The 19,436-nt window shown below is 32.8% G+C and overlaps 1 protein-coding gene across 1 annotated transcript in view; it reads left to right on the top strand.

Annotated features, from left to right (window-relative positions):
• LOC115211916 (LWamide neuropeptides-like) overlaps positions 1-19,011 on the top strand; it is a 44,549-nt gene extending 25,538 nt beyond the window's left edge. The window contains exon 2 of the mRNA XM_029780664.2: positions 18,631-19,011. Coding sequence (XP_029636524.1) covers positions 18,631-18,644 — 14 coding nt within the window. The 3' untranslated portion in view covers positions 18,645-19,011. The remainder of the gene's footprint in view (positions 1-18,630) is intronic.
• Positions 19,012-19,436: the final 425 nt, after the last annotated feature.

The raw sequence follows: 19,436 nt of genomic DNA, 5'->3' as shown, positions 1-19,436 counted from the left end.
GGAATGATATCCCAAAAGATGTTGAAGTTTTTATTCGTTTCGAAGCCATTCTGTCCTTTTAATTCGGTTTGTAAAATTAATGTGTTGAGAAAAAAAAACACCACAATCACGACCATAGCAGCAACATTATTAATCCTTTCTAATATAGGCACAAAGCCTGAAATTTTTGGGAGGGAATAGACGATTTCAGCGTTCCCAGTCGATCACTGGGGCCTATGTAATTAATTGACCCCGAAATGATAAAAGGCAAAGTCAACCTCAACGGAACTCGAAATCAGAGCGTGAAGCAGCAAGAAATGCTGCTTAGCATTTCTCTGCTGCTTGCAGATGACTCTGTCAGTTCAACGACTTTGTTATAAGACCAGCAGTTCTAGGACGTTGGGTAAGTCAAGCACATCGACCCCAGTTCTTTAATGGTACTCCAGCCTTCATCAGGTGCCTTGGGGAAATTTCGTACCTGGGTTCTCATTACGCCGTTATTTGGACTCAGAACAACACCATCAATATTGCTGCTGAGAGATTCTGCCGGCCGATTCTTGCAGCTGAATCGAAATGAAATTCTTAACCACACCGCACTCATAAGATTACATTTGCAAGTGTTATCAATTATAATTAATTAATGCTTCTTAATTATTTTCTTCTGTAAGACGGCTCTAATTGCCTTTATAAGATTTCAGTTGAATCAAATCACGTTCTTATAAACACGATAAAGAAACAGCAATTGTTTTTAACTCTTATTCATTCGGGAAACATTCTGAAATAAAATGAAACACCTGTTGTATGCATATGTCCTTGGGTTTCCTTCTCTTTAATAAGCTTTATCGATTAAGTGTTTGCTGTCTTTAATATGGAAGAGATTTTTGCCAGACAGTAATGGAGCCCTTCTGATCTGTTGGAAATATCGACCAAATCTTCAAACTGATGAAATAGGAAGGATATTAAAACAATGTGGTCCTTGCTGTGTAATCCTTGTATTTAAATTAGAATATCCACGACTGGGACGCCCTTTGATCACAAATACACCCGATTACATTAGATTCTGGCTGAACAACAATAAAAGAATGAGAGAGTATTTATATGAATATCTAACTTAAATTACTTTTACAGTTGAAAGTAAGCCCGAGAGTGCGCCTGATTTCTGTCGAGTTAGCACTCAGCATTTACACGTCAGTGTTATAACTGAAAACTTCCAGGCATGGCGGAGGATATGCGTACATATATAATAGTGGCAATGAATATTCCGATCGTAAAGTTGTATACGAGATTGAGTCAAAAGATATTTCAAGCTTTAATATAGTTCAAAGATATCACAAATAAATAGATAGGTAGATACATACACACACACGCATATTATGTACGTACTTAGGGTAAATTCCTTCCAATAGGAAATTTCTCACATGGCTAACTAACATGTAAAAGTTCGTAATTCCTATTAGCAAATGAAACAAAACAAGCGTAATGGTGAATACAAAATAGCAAAATAATGTCCATTCTTCCTGTTTTGTAATTAACATTTCGAAACCTCATGTATACAAGAATTATCTACTTTCGGGGGTAAAATTACTATAAGTTACCATTAACATCCGAACCTACTTCGAGATATTTATTATCACAACACCATTTCTAAACATAAATGTAAAAGTAAAAATGGGTTCTAGAGAAGAATATCTGGACTCCATTAAAGTTAAAAATCATTGTCACCTACGAGACATTTTAATTTGTTCTGCATTGATTTTGTAATAACTCAGGATATAAAAATGTGTGAGCTTTCATTTATTTATTTATTTTTTATCTTTCTCAACATTAAATTGCAAGTAATATGTCGTTGAAACAAGTTACATTTCAATAAATAAACATTCATACTTATATATATATATATATATATATATATATATACAAGTGTGTGTGTATATATATATATTATATATATATATAAATACACACACACACACACACATATATATATATATATATATATGCATATATGTATGTACATGTATATATATTGGAAGTGTATATCTACATATATGTGTGTGTGTGTGTGTGTGTATGTACGTGTGTATATATATATATATATACAAATATATGTGTGTGAGTGTGTGTGTATGTACGTGTGTATATATATATATATATATATATTTATATGCATATATGTATGTACATGTATATATATTGGAAGTGTATATCTACATATATGTGTGTGTGTTTGTGTGTGTGTATTAAATGTTTTACATAGTAACGTCATTAATTAAAGCTTTTTTTTATTAAAATTTCTCGCACTAACGGTTTTCAAACTAAAAGACAAAATGACTCAACAGGTTTTCATATGTTAAATGTTTAAAATGTATTAATTATTATTTGAAATGCTAACCATGTGTGTGATATATGTGTCTATGTGTGTGTGTGTGTGCCTGTCTGTGTCCGTGTCGATGTGTGCCTGAGTTTGTGTGTGTATAAATTTTCACATATTTTTGCCTGTGGAAGTATGCATTTGTGTCTACATGTAATAAGTTATACATGTATGTATGTATATTAAACTGAACCATAGTTTTAAACATTCATTTGGAATTTTAAATATTTCACACTGTTTTACTTTGTATTTATGTCTAAGATCAATAACAAAATAGATAATAAATTTAACATTTTGGAATATCGGAAAATGAGACATGTATAATATTATCAAGAGAAATATATAACCATCCTACGAGATACCGGTTTTAACAGAATATATTTTTATACCACGATTTCACGAAATGAATAGAATATTAAAGTTTTATGTTTTAGCTGGTAACTACCATTCAGCTAACACACTATGTAATTTCCAGTGTTACTTTCAAAATAGTTTAGCTATATCTATGTAACGGATCCATTTCATAGCTTTTTATTTATTTATACACTTATTTTCTGTCATGGAGGATTCTACAGAAAATTTTAGAGGCAATTAAATGCGTACACAAAAGAATACATAACACAAATCCTCTTTATTTTTTAAAGGAATATATGAATACCAATGAACATAAATGTACAATATGTGTATGTTTTTATCTAACTCTCTCACCAGATCTACCCATCTATACAATATATATATATATGTGTGTGAGTGCGTGTGCATATGTGGATAAATATGTTTATGAATGTACATAGATTATATATACGTAGTTGTGTGTGTGTGTGTGTGTGTGTGTGGTGTGTGTGTGTATGTAGCTAAGAATATTTATGATTTTTTACAGAATATGAGTGTGTATGTGTGTTTTCTTTATGGAATATTTATATGAATAAAATAGCATAAATCTACAAAATCTATTAGTCGACGTTTTTATCTGCATCATTGCTTTTATGTATATACCTATCTATCTACACACACACATACACACACACAAACATACACATTAACTCACACACATATACTAATAGACATATGTACATCCGATAGAAATATGCCTATCTATCTATCTGTATATATATATATATATATATATATATATATATATATATATATATATATATATATATATGGATGGATGTGGATGTGGTTTGCATGTAAAATTAACATGAATAAAAGATATTGAAATTAGAAAATCCAAATTAAATATAAACAAGTATATATGAATACCTAAATTATAATATTTACATATTTGACTTCATATTTATACTGAAAATGTAAATATCTGAATTTCTAATTCTAAGTCAAATGGTTTTTCGTCGTTAATACTCTTAATATATAAATATAAGTATAATACAGAGTCGCCGATCAAATTGATGCCTGATTCTGCATACGGAAATATATAGTACAACTATATTTCGTGTATAATTAATCATATTAAATTAAACAAAAAGCCACACCTGAGCTTATGGAAAAATGTTCTGTAACTATTTACGTATACACGTACACAAAAACACGCGCACATACTCGTGTATATATTTTGTTTATATATATACACGCATATTTGCGTGCGTGTGGCGATGTGTATGAATGTGTATGTGCGTATATATATATATATAATATATATATATATGCGCGCACATACACATTCCTACATAGGCCACACGCAGACAATATGCATGCCTACATACATGTATGTATGCCGGGATAAATGTGCGTATATATATACAAACTTACGCCATACACGCAAACACACGTATACACGCGCGCACAAGTATATACATGTTTGCACGTTTGTTCTATATTTTTTATATATAACCACATATGTTTATACATCCAAATATACTATACGTATGATGTATACATATGCTCTTTTTGTCTCATTATATATGTATGTATATGTAGATACGAATGGACATTCCTTGAGATATACATCTATGAATATAATACATACACATATGTACATATATATATGTATCCCTATACATATATATATATATAATATATATATATATATATATATATATATATATATATATATATATATATATATATATTTATATATATATATTATTATATATTTAACACACACGCACACACACATGCACACACATGGACAGTCACACATACACATACATTTACATGCGTGTAAATATACTCTTCCTTGTATGTGTCTCTTTAAATAATTACCGTTTCTATACATAATTATTCGGAATGCTGAATATATTTATATATTTACATAATCTAGTTGCTTCCGGGTCCATTTAGCCATCTTAATATATTTTCTACTATAGGAAGCCACATATTGATTCTTTTGAATCTTCAGTCATTTTCTTCATATGTTTTTAATTTTCATTCGTTGCTTTTAATTATTTGAAAGATTCCATTAATTATTTAGGAATGGGTATTTTAATAATGTTTCTCAAATTTGACCTTCGTTCAAAATTTCCAGCATAGTTACTCGAGAACTGTCAAAATTATCATATAGTAATCTCGATCTACTGCACTTTCTACACTTTATGATTATCTCCAGGTCAGCCCTGGTGGGACAGAGCTATGTTAACTGGAGTTTCTCGCATGGTCATCTTAATGTTTATTGAAATATACTGCATCTGAAGCTATGTTACTCTAATGATCCACATTCTTTGAAACTAACCCATTTCGTTATCGCTATATTTCAACACGTTTTATTCAGCATTAAGTCTTACAGAATGGAATCGTGTCTATATTTCAGATTTCGGCTAAATTCATTTTATTGCAGATTTACCGTTAATATCGATTTCAAATTTTGACACAGCAATTTCAGAGCAGGCAATAACTTGATTATATCGAACGCAGTTATCAACTGGTATTTATTGTGTCGACCGCGAAGAATGAAAAATAAAGTCGACCTCGGCGGAATTTGAACTAGAACGAACTACCGCTAAGCATTTTGTTCGTCGCACTAACGATTCTTCCAGTTTGACATCTTACATGTGATGTTAACATCATTAAGTAAATCGCTAATTTCATGCATTGATTTCTGGAATTATCTTTCATTTTTGTCAGACAAATTTTGCTTGGAGATTTCAAACCCAGCATTCATTAATTAGCAAAATTTCTAACTGTAGCGTTTACAAAGGATTGTCTCTACCACTGGATACAGAAGGAAAGCACAGACATATAACAAATTTCCATACACAAACGTACACCCACGTAACCTACTCCGGAACACATACTTACCGAGCTGCACAGACAAAGACATGCACACAGACATATGTTCATGTGTGTATATATCTGTGAGTGTACATGTGTGTTTGCGTGTGGATGAGCAAGTATGGTCCATGTTTATGTTTATACTGCTTTGAAAACTGTTTTATTTTTAAAAGTTGTTTAATTATGCCTCACAAACTAGCGGCTCGACCAGACTGAAAAAATGTCTTATTGTTTGGTATTCAATCGGTTCTTTGTTAGTTTGATTCCATCAGCAACATCGCTCCTATTTACCACCCGCTTCTTCTATGTTTAGCATAGCCGCTTGTCTCATAAAACTTGTAATATTAACTTAAGAAATTTTTCTTCAGATACGATGCTTTATTTTTTTAAGAAATTTAAAACTACATCCCTATAGGGATTATTTCTATCAAAATTAATTTCCATTTTGCCGCTTTTCAAATTTTTTTTTCAGTTTTCTTGCCATACAAGTTTTGCAATATCGTTATTTGTGACAATATTGCCCAAGTCAAATAAATCTTCATTCAAATTTTGTTGCACAAACAATAACTCAATTTCTTCGACAATTAAGTCACCTCATCTAACTATTATTCAACAGGTCTTAATAATTTCGTCTGTGTTTAGATGTCTTCTGGTTTTAGTATAACAATCATCAAGAATTAATCTGGGCAAAATTGCCTTCAACATGAATTTAAAGCGGTTTGCATAATTTCATTAACTGCTGTAAGAATTATTTCTTCACATTGAAACAGATTAATGTTTTTTCAATGATTCTCAAACAATAAGTTTGTTTTCTTCCATATAATTCATCATATTTACAGTGATTTTTCATACAGCTTTATTTAAAATAAAAACTAATGCATTGAGCCCATATTTTGATAAGTGTTAGAGCAATATAACAGAACATTAGCGAGAGGTTATTCAAAATGGCAGACGTGATGGGAGATTATTTATTATGTTAAGCCAGTATCTTCTTTTGTGTGAATTAAACATTTAGGAAGACAGTTTCCATAAAAGCACTTTTCGGATTTTGTAAGAAAAATCCACGATTTATATCCAGGGCAATGGGCCTGGAGGCTATTTTGTTCAAACTTCTCATTGTACACGGATTAAGACCTCCATTAATTATTAATGACTTTAACAAACAGTCACTTAACAATTATGCTTTCAAGCCTTGGCACAAGGCTAGCAATGTTGAGGGAGGCTGGTAAGCTGATTACATCAACCTCTGTGTTTAACTGGGACTTATACTATCGGCTCCTGAAGGATAAACGGCAAAGTCATCTTAAGTGCTATTTGAATGTTAGTAGTATGTTTCGATCTTTAGATGTTATCTATTCGCCAGCCATTTACTATGTTCCTGATTGTCCCACCTGGCACTTTTATTCAGTATACATATCTTCAAAAAGCTTTAAATATTTGCTTCTAAGAATATGAGACATCAATTATTCAACTATTTCTTTAGCTGTTTTCTTATCGCTTGATCCACGTTCATCATTATGTTTTTTTATTGTATAGAAAGTACGATTAAAACACTACCAAAAGAATCACACACAGAAAATCCAAGTTGTAGCTGCTTAAATATTTGTTTTGAAGCGTTGATTTCATTAACAATTCATACCACTTCTCGCATAGCAATACAAAATCATTTGTGTTTCCCGTTCAATTCAAATTAGTAAAGCATTTTTCTTTTTAATACTACAGCTTCCAGAATGTTTCAATGTAATTATTGTGTGTATGTTGATCGTACTAAAAAGATCTTGCGATTATATTGTCTCTGATTTGGGTTTTTCTACTATTCTTTTGAGTGATCTCACAGTTATACCACCTTATTATACTGTTCCGCGGTTTATGTAGAGTACTTCATATTTTTACGTTCATTTTATATTTTAAAATATGTTCCTTTATTTCGAAGATATTTAACAAAATACGAAAAGAAAAAAGATAACGTGGGGCCATTTACATGTGGTGTCTATCTACCTCACTATCAAACCTGTAAAATTAGAGAATAGTTTATAAGTGTTCTGAAAACTATTCACAGCCTTTGATTTTTTATCTCATTCTGTTAGTTGTTTATATATGTGCATGCTAATACATGAACTGCATTGGTCACCTAATTCGCATCACTTTCGAGCCTGGAGCTTAACTATAGTCTGTTCATAGCACTTACTCAACATACGCACAAACATTCATTTTATACTAACACACATACACACAGTTATATATATCATAAGTGTGTGTGGGTGTGGGTGCATTCTCTCAAAAATGCTCCCTATTGAATAAACAACTACCAGTTACGAATCATGGAATATTCCTCAATGTATAGAAGAAATCATATAGCCAAAGTAACATGTAATAATTTCCAGACCGCATCTATGTGGCTGAGAAGTGTACAACTTAAGCAAATAATTATGCCTAGAATATTTTGTATTTTATTAATGGAAATCCTTTCCAATAATAATTCGTCACCTCCACCTTTAATTCTTAATAAGACGTTGGTGGAGTGGCTTTTGGCTATTTGATCGACTTTACTCTAATAACAGAATCTTCATTCTGGAACGCATAAATTATGTAGTTTTCTGGAATAGAGTTTAAAGACTTCATACCAATAACAGGAATTAAGCTGGATAATGTTTCTAAGACGCAACATGAGTAGCCGTCATTTCTATTCATGGAATCCATCCAAATAGACAATATAATATATGATGTTGTACATAAAATAGCTGAAGGCAAATACGTATCTGTAATTCCTATATATGGACATGTAAACAGCATCATGAAGATAGCCGAATTGAACTATAATCTGTGATCATGTATGTATATATATTAATTAATTAGTAGTAATAAAATGACAGCTAAAGAACGAGACTTCGATACTATGAAAATATACACACATACACACACACACACACACACATATATAATATATATATATATATATATATATATATTATTTACAAAATAACCATTATAATTATGCGTCTCGAAACAAACCGATAGAAATTTCTAAAAAAATCCGTTATTACCGAATTTCTTTTGCCCTTATTTTTTAAATTATTATAAATTTAACCGTTAAAGGTATTTTTCGATATGCTGGCCATTGATAATTTTTTTTCTCGAAAAGAAAATATTTTATCCTACATTAGTTATATATATATATAGTTATATATATATGTATATATATATATATAATATATATATGTATATATACGCACATATATATATATATATGTATATGTATGTATGTGTAGTATAGTATAGGACAATCACCAAGTTGTCATAATAGAACTCGGAGTTTCAATGCTGGAGATAAAAGCTTCGACGCATTTTCATCGGTTATTCTTAAAGATAGACGCTATTTGAAACTCTATTGAAATTCTATTATGACAATTTACTAATTGTCCTATACTATATGGTTATATTATGTGTGTGTATTTGTGTGTGCTTGTGTGGTGTGTGTGTGTGCGTGTGTGTGTGTGCGTGCGTGTGTACGTACATTGTTGAAATTTAGAAAAAAATCAAAGCACGAATAATAATAATAATAATAATAATAATAATAATAATAATAAATGCCCTGATGCAGTACCAGGCAGTGGCTCTCATGGCTTCTGATCTTGACTGATTGGAAGTGTTATCATGTACATTGTTTTGTCTTGGTATAAAAGATGGACTACAGGAAATATGCTGCTCAATACCACAGATTTGCTTGTCAGTTGTTTGACCTTAACCAGTTGAGCATGTCCCTTAGTGGCTGACGATATGTGCATCTCTGATCACGAGCAGAAGTAGTGGGGTAGCATCATAGCCATGTGTTGAGAGGGATTCTTTGGGGTTTGAATAGTTCACCTCTGGAAACATGGGTGGTTCTTTCAACATCCTTAAACAACCCTTATTCAGGGACCGTTTGAGCGGGATGGGCTACTCAACCTGAAGAAAATTCTAACTGGGCCCCACCTGCAAGGTCATGTGCTGTTTATCTTGATATGAGATCACCATGTGGCGCACATATGGTTGTGATGCATGTGCCTTGTGTACCTTTATCAGACGGGTAGTCATGATGGGTATATTGGGCTTCGTATATTTTACCCCAGTGTCACTTTGATGGCATGAACTGCTCTCTCACTCAATAATAATAATAAATAGGTCCTTTCTTCTATGGGAGCTAGGCTTGAAATTTTGGGAAGATTGAGATCGTTAATTAAATCAACTCCAGTGCTCAACAAGTATTTAATTCATTTAACGGAGAAGAAAAATGATACATTTTAAATAGTAAAAAAATAAAAAGGAAATCTAGCTGCGGAGAGAGTGCTGGATACATGTGTAACGCCGGAGCATTTTGCGTAAAATTTATCGTTCTTTATACCATACAAAGTATGTATTACAAATATTTATATTGTTTGGCCATTGGCTATAATGTATAAACAAATTAACGAGACATCAGTCATATTAATCGAAGACTGATTTAATGACTCATGCGGAAAAGCGATTATGAATATGAAGATCAAATCATATTATTCAGATAAGAGTGAAATGAAAAACATGTGCTTGGAATTAAATGTAGAAATTATATATGAAACAGAGCGTAAAATATTTTATTATAACAGGAACAAATAAACAGGAGATCGCTTAAAATGATGGCAACTGTCAGCAGAAAATTGAACCACTTATCTCAAACAGTTATAATAAACTTAATATAATGCCTTGCAAGTCATATGCTAAGCTTACTCTTTTAATTGTTTCAGTTATTTGACTGTGGCCATACAGAAGCACCGCCTTTTAAGTCAAGTAAATCGACGTCAGGACTTATTCTTTGTAAGCCTAGTACCCTATTCTATCGATCTCTTTTGTCGAACAGCTAAGTTACGGGGACGTACACCAGCATCGGTTGTCAAGTGATGTTTCGAGGACAAACACAGACAAACACAGACGCACAAACATTTACACACACATACATACATACATATATATATATATATATATATATATATATATATTTCGTAGACAGAAACTGAAAGAAGCCCGTCGTATATATGTATATATATATATATATATATACATATATACGACGGGCTTCTTTCAGTTTCTGTCTACGAAATCCACTCACAAGGCTTTGGTCGGCCCGAGGCTATAGTAGAAGACACTTGCCCAAGGTGCCACGCAGTGGGACTGAACCCGGAACTTACCACACAGCCACTCCTACGCCTTCCTGAATGTGAGGACGGGTTCCAGTTTTAAAGCTTTTTTTTTTTAATTTTCCTTAACGTTTACTTACGATTTGGAGTATCTTCCTCTCTTTCTGAAGGTCTTTGCAGTTTAATACATGTGTTTATTACATATTTCTTCTCCACCCTGTTAAGGTGCAGGAGTGGCTGTGTGGCAAGTAGCCTGTTTACGAACCACATGGCTCCGGGTTCAGTCCCACTGCATGGCAACTTGGGCAAGTGTCCTCTATTATAGCCTCGGGACAACAAGAGCCTTGTGAGACGGTTTGGTAGACGGAAACTGAAAGAAACCTGTCGTATGTGTGCGTGTGTGTTTGTGTGTTTGTGTGCCTGCGTCTGTCCCCGCATCATCGCTTGACAACTGACGCCGGTGTGTTTACGTCCCTGTAACATTAGCAGTTCGGCAAAAAGATATTGATAGAATAAGTACTAGGCTAACAAAGAATAGTCCTTATTCGACTAAAGGCGATGCTCCAGCATGGCCGAAGTCAAATAACTAAAAAGAAGTAAAAGAGTAAAGGGTTTATTCGATAGCGATGTTTACTTATTGTGGATGAAGAATGAAACCATTAGCCATCGGCATCTGGCACAGACTGACATCCTGGAAGTAGCAGATTATAGCTTCTTAAGTTTTGACAAAAGAGACCGATAGAATAAGTACTAGGCATACAAAGAATAATCCTAGGGTCGATTTGCTCGACTAAATGCGGTGCTCCAGCATGGCAGCAGTCAAATAATATATATATACATATATATATATATATATATATATATATATATATATATATATATATCTGTCCAAAATCATGGAGTCGGAGTAGGAGAAAGAGTAGTATAAGTGAAGGGGGAGGAGAGGAAATAGTAATTCACTGAAGTAGTGAGAGTAATAACCCTGAATGAGAGAGAATGAGAGAAAGTAATAGCAATGAGAGAGAGGAAGTGGCAAATGGCGCGTTGTGTGTTTTCTGTTTTTCTCCGTCATAACATATGAATAACGAATGAAGGGGTGGAAAATCTATTTCTTTACTACCCACAAGGGGCTAAACACAGAGGGAACAAACAAGGACAGATAAACGGATCAACTCTATTAAATCGACCCCAGCGTTTCAACACTGTGTGAGTATATGTGTGTGTGCATTTAAAAGGGAGTTATGTGAATGCTTGTGTGTGTGTGTGAGTGTGAGTGTGCGTGCGCAATGGAAATGGGATGGTGGACACTGAAAAGAAAAATCAAACAGCGTTTCAACACTGTGTGAGTATATGTATGTATGTGTGTGCATGTACAAGGGAAGTATATGAATGCTTGTATCTGCAATTATTTTGTACCTTATTGATATATAAAATACTACAATTAGCCGTCATCGTTGACGGCACGGAGTCAGCGAGTTAAGATATAATCTTTATATATAAAAGAAAGGTTGTGTGTTTGTCTACTCCGATTTAGATTCCTAACTACTCCCACATTTTGCGATGCAGTTTAACCAAAACCGGGTATCTTATAGTCGTGATTCATATCGAGCCCTTCTGGGTATTAGCGCGCGTCTACGGTGAATCTACGATTTTAAAAATAATTTATCATCATTTTTTTCCATTTTAATGCATATTTTTTAAATAAAGGGAAGTAACTCTCTAAAAATGTCTACGATGAGTCAACGATTTAAAAAAAATTTACCATAATTTTTTTTCCATTTTTAATGCATTTTTTACTATTTTTGGCTATAACTCTCTAAAAATGCTTTATAGTTATTTCCCTTACAAACCCGAGCAACGCCGGGCGATACTGCTAGTTATATCTAAAATAGGTAGAGTCTTGAAATTTTCGTCTCTCCATTTATCGAAATTCCAACATATTCCACACAGATGCCCTTAAGAAGTTACTCAAAAGAACTGTTTCTCTTACAGTCATATTCGATATATCCAAATTCTATGAATCAAGTAGAAGCACGTTTAAAGAAGACGTGGAAAAAGATATTTGTATCATCAAAAACACTGCATCTGTCCATGTATTCTGAATTGCGATGAGGTCAACTTTGTTTCTCACGATTTGGTGGGTGTGGCGATGGTCTATGAAATATCTATCAGTCGAACACTGGGAACGTTGTAATTGACTAGACTCTCTACGTTCTGATTTCAAATTCTGTCGATGCCGTCTTTGCCTTTTATTCGTTCTGCGTCAAGGAAATAATTATCTGCTGAGCACCGGAGTTGATTTTATGGGCTAGCCTCCCTCTTCCATAATTTCAAGCGTAGTGCCGACAGAAGAAAAGATTTCTTCTTCTTCTTCTTCTTCTTCTTCTTCTTCTTCTTATTATTATTATTATTATTATTATTATTATTATTATTATTATTATTATTATTATTATTATTATTATTGAGTGAATGAGAGTGCAGTGCATGCCATCAAAGTGACACTGGGGTAAAATATACGAAACCCAGTATACCCATCATGATTACACGTCTGATAAGGGTACACTAGGCACATGCATCACAACCATATGTGTGCGACATGGTGATCTCATATCAAGATAAACAGCGCATGACCTAGCAGGTGGGCCCTGTTAGAATTTTCTCCACGTCGAGTAACCCATCCTGCTCAAAAGCTCCCTGAATAAGGATTGTTTAAGGATGTTGAACGAACCACCCATGTCTCCAAAGGTGAATTATCCAAACCTCTAAGAATCACTCTCAACACATGGGTATGATGCTCTCCCACTACTTCTGCTCGTGATCAGAGATACACATATCGTCAACCACTAAGGGACATGCTTAACTTGTTTGATTTCAAACAACTGACAAGCAAATCTGTGGTATTAAGCAGAATATTTCCTGTAGTCCATCTTTTATGCAGAGACAAATCAATGTACATGATAACACTTCCAATCAGTTAAGATTAGAAGCCATGAGAGCCACTATCTGGTACTGCGTCAGGGCATTTATATCATCATCATCATCATCATCATCATAACTATCGTGAGTTTTCCTTCTTTCATTTTTGTCTCCATTTCTTACCGTGTATCTTCCCGTGTGCAGCTCAGTATGATCTGGGTATGCGTTGTGGGTTCTTTCGGTGAATTAAAAAGTATTCTACAGAAGATGTATGCGGTGCTTAACAGTACTATTTTCTTTATGCTACATTCATTCATACCTCCTGAGTGGTTTTTGTTCTGTATTTACATGTACGTTTTATCATTCTCCAACCACCTATTTTTGTATTATTGTAGAAATACGTATTGTCAGGCTTCACATTCGGGTTATTTTTATTTCCCGATTTTTGAATTTCGATAGTATCTTTCGTCAGTGGATATATTCTTTCTTAGCTTAGCCTGGACAGCCAGAGATAATATGATTTAATCTGTTTTTGATATCACCGCATATTCTACAGTTACTTATTCTAGTCTGGTTAATTACGTGTGTTTTAGTCGTTCTTGGAGAAAGACTTTGATTTTGTGCCGCAAAATTAGGACCATTTAGATTCTGTTCTTTTCAGTAAGTCCTGCGTTTCTTATACAGCGTGAAGTCTTTACTTCGTCTATTTCTATTCTGAAGAATTTATTGACATCGCTTTATCATTGCATTCAATAGAACGTTTAACTTAATTTCAGCTACTTTACAAACTTCTTTCTGTTTCTTAATAACTATCAATAATCTTCGGTGCATATTTTGTAATATTTATCTGCATGTAGAAGGACCATGTCGCCTTTAATTTGTAGTATGAATAACATATATCAAATTTGGGGTGGTATATTCTAAAAGCAACCGCTATTTTCCTTATTCTAGTTTATTTACATTAACGTGTATATTATAAAGGTTGCACACCACTTATATAAATAGAATATTGTGAAGAAATCCCATTTTTTAAAAACAAAATGTTCTGTTTTAATGAAATTCGTCTTTATCTTTTCTTTGTTTTGTACCCTGTATTCTATATATTTCGTTGATTCCTAAGTATTTGAATAAATACGTTTCAGATTTTACATATACGTACGTACGCAAACATGCATGCATGAAAAATTACATACATACTTACGTATATACATACAGACAGACACACACATACACATACACACACAAACACACACATACGTACAGACAGACAGATAGACTGCCAGACATAATTTCTAAGCTAGAACTAGGACAACAGAATGCAATTATAGTATGCAATTATGACACCCAAACACTCTGAAACGTTCGTATTGGAGCTTCCGGCGCGAATGCCAAGAAGCACAGTATGTCGTTTCCAAATTTCTGGCAGAGTGAACTGCATCATGGTGCTATTTTACTCGCAGATTTAGCCCAACTGACCCTACTATACTGTATAGTTGATAAAATCAAAAACAAAGCCCTGACAAAAAAACCCTTGTGTAGCAAATACAGGAGTAAGCTACACAGGACTCAGAGACAAACTAAAATTTGAAAAGTGGCATACCATCGAAACCACTCCATTAGAAACGACTAGTTTTATGACAACTGCCTTCATATCCTCAGATTAAAAATAGGAAGATAAATGTTTTTGCATTTCTAGCAGCAATTTATACTTTCGGATATCGAAATAGTATTATTGTTTCGTTTTGGTTCGCGTGAACATAAATAGATACCCAGACAGCGTTACAAAGAAAAAAATACTTTATTGCAATCTTAACGTTTGCAGCAGCTATTAATATCAGTGTGATTAGCTTTAATGGTATCCCATTTCAATTTTGTGCACTTAATGTGTGTCCTTCGAAAATGCTTCAACATAGTGAGGGCATGTGGTTTACTGTTTACGGTCATCGGTTTGTGAGTTCAATCCCGCCGCTTGTAGTGGACAAGGCTTGTTATTTATAGGCATAGGAGTGGTTGTGTATAAGGATCCGGATATCGGCCAAGTTCATCTTGAAGATCGTCTCACCGCCGTCCGTTAATAGAACTAGGCAGGCAGATATTTCACCTGCCTGACAGCTGTGACAAAAAAATTATGCTGTAAACATGGGAAAAATTACAGCTACCTTTCGGTAGTCTTTAACGATTTCCTCAACGTTTTGGAAGGGAAAGAAAGGATGAGGAGGAAAGTTAACGAATTTTTCAAAAGAGGGGCAAAATAGTTAAAGCGAAATACTCAAATGCTTCTACATACATACATACATACATACAGACGTGAAAATGCAGATTCAAACGTATAGCTTTTGTTCTAGTATACATTTTCTGTGAATTGAAACCCCAAATTACGGGATAAACCAAACAAAAATGTCTTCACACCAAATGTATTATTGCAGAAAGATATTTTCCTTGAGTTACTTTCATTTTGATATGAAATACGTCTATAATTCGTATTTATACATTTTTTTTAACTGTCCACCGAATTTTATCTTTTATCAAACGAAAACATAGTTGTGTTATAGTAATATTGTATCTAATATTACACAAAGGTAGGGCGGAGGGCTGTTAGAATCGTTAGCACGCCGGCCGAAATGCTTAGTAGAGTTTTTATCCGTTTTTACATTCTGAGTTCTATTTCAGCCTAAGTCGAATTCCGGGTTCGATGAAATAAGTACCGGCTGATTATTGGGGAACTCTCTCCCGAAGTTGCTGGCCTTGAGCCAAAATTTGAAACTAATATTACACAAAAGTTTATTAGTCATTCATATTTGATATTAATTATAAAGAAGCATCAATTTTATTTGAAGTAAGAAAATTAATGAAAGCTTCATCATAATTCTTTTGTTATTTAAATACATCTCTTGTATAGTTATTCTTGTGGAACTTGTTTTGGAATATCGAATGATAAACTTCTTTCTAGATATTTCCCATACTATGAAAAGCATCTTTTATTCAATTAATTATTAAATGACCAATATGTAAACAGATCTGTGTTCACAATAGTAGATGACTTAAACAATTGGATAGTTCATATATATTGTATAAATTCAGAGATTTTTAATTGCCTTCTTGTTAATCATAAAGGAAGCAATACACATTGAAGTTACTGGGGTAGTGTTTCGAAGTCCAGTCGCAGTTTAGCCTCAATTTATTTTGTTACTAAACGCCTGCGAACCCCTTAGCAAATCCATGCCAATAATAGCTTCCCAGCTCCTGGATTAATAAATCAATAGACAACAACGTTAAAGGAAAGGAAATACAAAAATTTCGCTAAATATTCTCAGGTTTTCGATGTTAGCAACCATATTGCACGAGATACAGAACTGTGATATTTAAGTATTTAAGTAGCATGGTCATAGTGCCCTTCGATAATATGAGTTCTAGTAAATACATACATATAACCACGTGTGTGTTTGTGTACGTGCGTGTGTTGATAAAATCAAAACACGGTGTTGAGATTAATTCAAAACATTCTTACTCGTGAGCGATGAAACCTTATGAAGTAAATAAATAATCGACAACCATAGGCGTAGGAGTGGCTGTGAGGTAAGTAGCTTGCTTACGATCAACATGGTTCCGGGTTCAGTCCCACTGCGTGGCACCTTGGGCAAGTGTCTTCTTCTACAGCCTCGAGCCGACCAAAGCCTTGTGAGTTGATTTGGTAGACGGAAACTGAAAGAAGCCCCTCGTATATATGAATATATGTATATATGTATGTGTTTGTATATGTTTGTGTGTCTGTTTGTCCCCCCAACATCGATTGAAAACCGATGCTGGTGTGTTTACATCCCCGCAACTTAGCGGTTCGGCAAAAGAGTCCGATAGAATAAGTACTAGGCTTCCAAAGAATAAGTCCTGGGGTCGATTTGCTCGGTTAAAGGCGGTGCTCCAGCATGGCCACAGTCAAATTGCTGAAACAAGTAAAAGAGTAAAGAGAGTAACCATCAGACAACTAACTGGCTTGATTATCAAATGTCATTCTGAGTGATCTAGTGAAATGATTTTCATTGAGCGACACGTTATAAAATGACTTGAGACTTATAGAATGAATTCCCCAAGTGTGATCACTAAGGACACCTGGTTAATGTCACATTTTAAACACTGGTCAGCAAGTTTCGGTGAAACTGGAGCTAATTTATATATATAAATTAGAGATAAAACCACTATTAGGCAAAAGAAACATTGAAAAACATAAACCAAAACATAAAAATAAAAATAATTAATATAATATACAAAATATATAAATTATAAAATTTAAAAATTAAAATTATTTAAATTTAAAAATTAAAATTATTAATTTATATTTATAAATTTTTATATTTCTTTTATATATATATATATATATATATATATATATATATATATATATATATATATATATATATATTATATATATATATGTGTGTGTGTGTGTATGTATATATATATATAATATATATATATATATGTCTGTATATATATATATATATATATGTCTGTATATATATATATATTATATATATATATATATACACTTATATACATAAGTATATATATATATATATATATATATATATATAGATATATATATATATATATATATATATATAGACATATATAGATATAGATATATATACATGCATAACACACAAACATTTGCACACACAGTATTTCTAGGGATGAAAGCGAGTGACAGGGTTTTTTTAATTCTCACGAACCGATAGCGTTTATGTAATTCAAAATATAAGAACACGGGATATATCAATTTTTCTTTGATTTGTCCACGTCTGCTGCACTTTAGATATTGTGATTTATTTTTATTTTATAGTTGTCTGCCTTTCGTATATGACAGCTCTGTAACACATAACTGGTGTTTGATGTCTACACGTGTGATATGATAAATTACTTAGTTTTTTTGTAAACATTTGCTATTTCTGTATGACTAACTAACATTTTGTTTTCTCTTTTCTTTTGCAGGTGACTTTGAATAAATATACACGTTCTGGGAACCCATCGTTAGAACAACATGGAATCTCCTGAGCAACCAAATACAAATGCATTCAGTAAATCAATGACATTCGCAGAATTAGATTAGACTTAAAAGAAATACATCATCAATAACAACAGCAGCAACAATAACAACTAAGCAACAATAACTAAAGAAAGACAATACAGATTGGTTCGTGATGCCATAAGACCGTGAAAGAAAGAAAAAGTTTGAATAAGATGAAGAAATTATAAAGCGTTCGAAAAACACCATATCACAACATTAAAAGCGATTATTTTATTTTCAAAGTTTCGAGATAATTCTCTTGATGAAACAATACACACTGTTAAATAAATTATCATTTAAGTTTACTGGGATTTCTCTTTTTTTTTTCCTGTTTCTTTTTTTCTTTGTATAAGTTATAGCATAAAATTAAATTAGCTTCGGAAACAAAGTGAATTTTATTTCAGCAAATCAATCGAATAAAATCAAACAAAAATTTAAACAAAAATCTGTTAAAAATCTCACTTTACATACTGTCAAGATTATTTACTCTTTAATCTTTTGTCGAGGTGGTAATTTGTTTTTATTTGTGTTGTATAGTATAAGCCATTTTAGCAAATGCTTATTTCCTGCATTAATCTAATGTGCAAAAAAACTTTTCTTTTCTTTTTCACAACTTTGCCCTTCTCACATACAATTTGATTTCTACCTTTAATATAATTACTTCATTCATTTATATCTTCCATTCAACTAATATTTCAGCAGAAATTTTATTCAGCATTCTTTCTTGGTA

Source organism: Octopus sinensis, linkage group LG5 (genome assembly GCF_006345805.1).
Source record: "Octopus sinensis linkage group LG5, ASM634580v1, whole genome shotgun sequence".
NCBI classification, from domain to species: Eukaryota; Metazoa; Mollusca; class Cephalopoda; order Octopoda; family Octopodidae; genus Octopus; species Octopus sinensis.
Note: the sequence above shows the minus strand (reverse complement) of the source record. Positions and strands in the feature narration are given on the sequence as shown.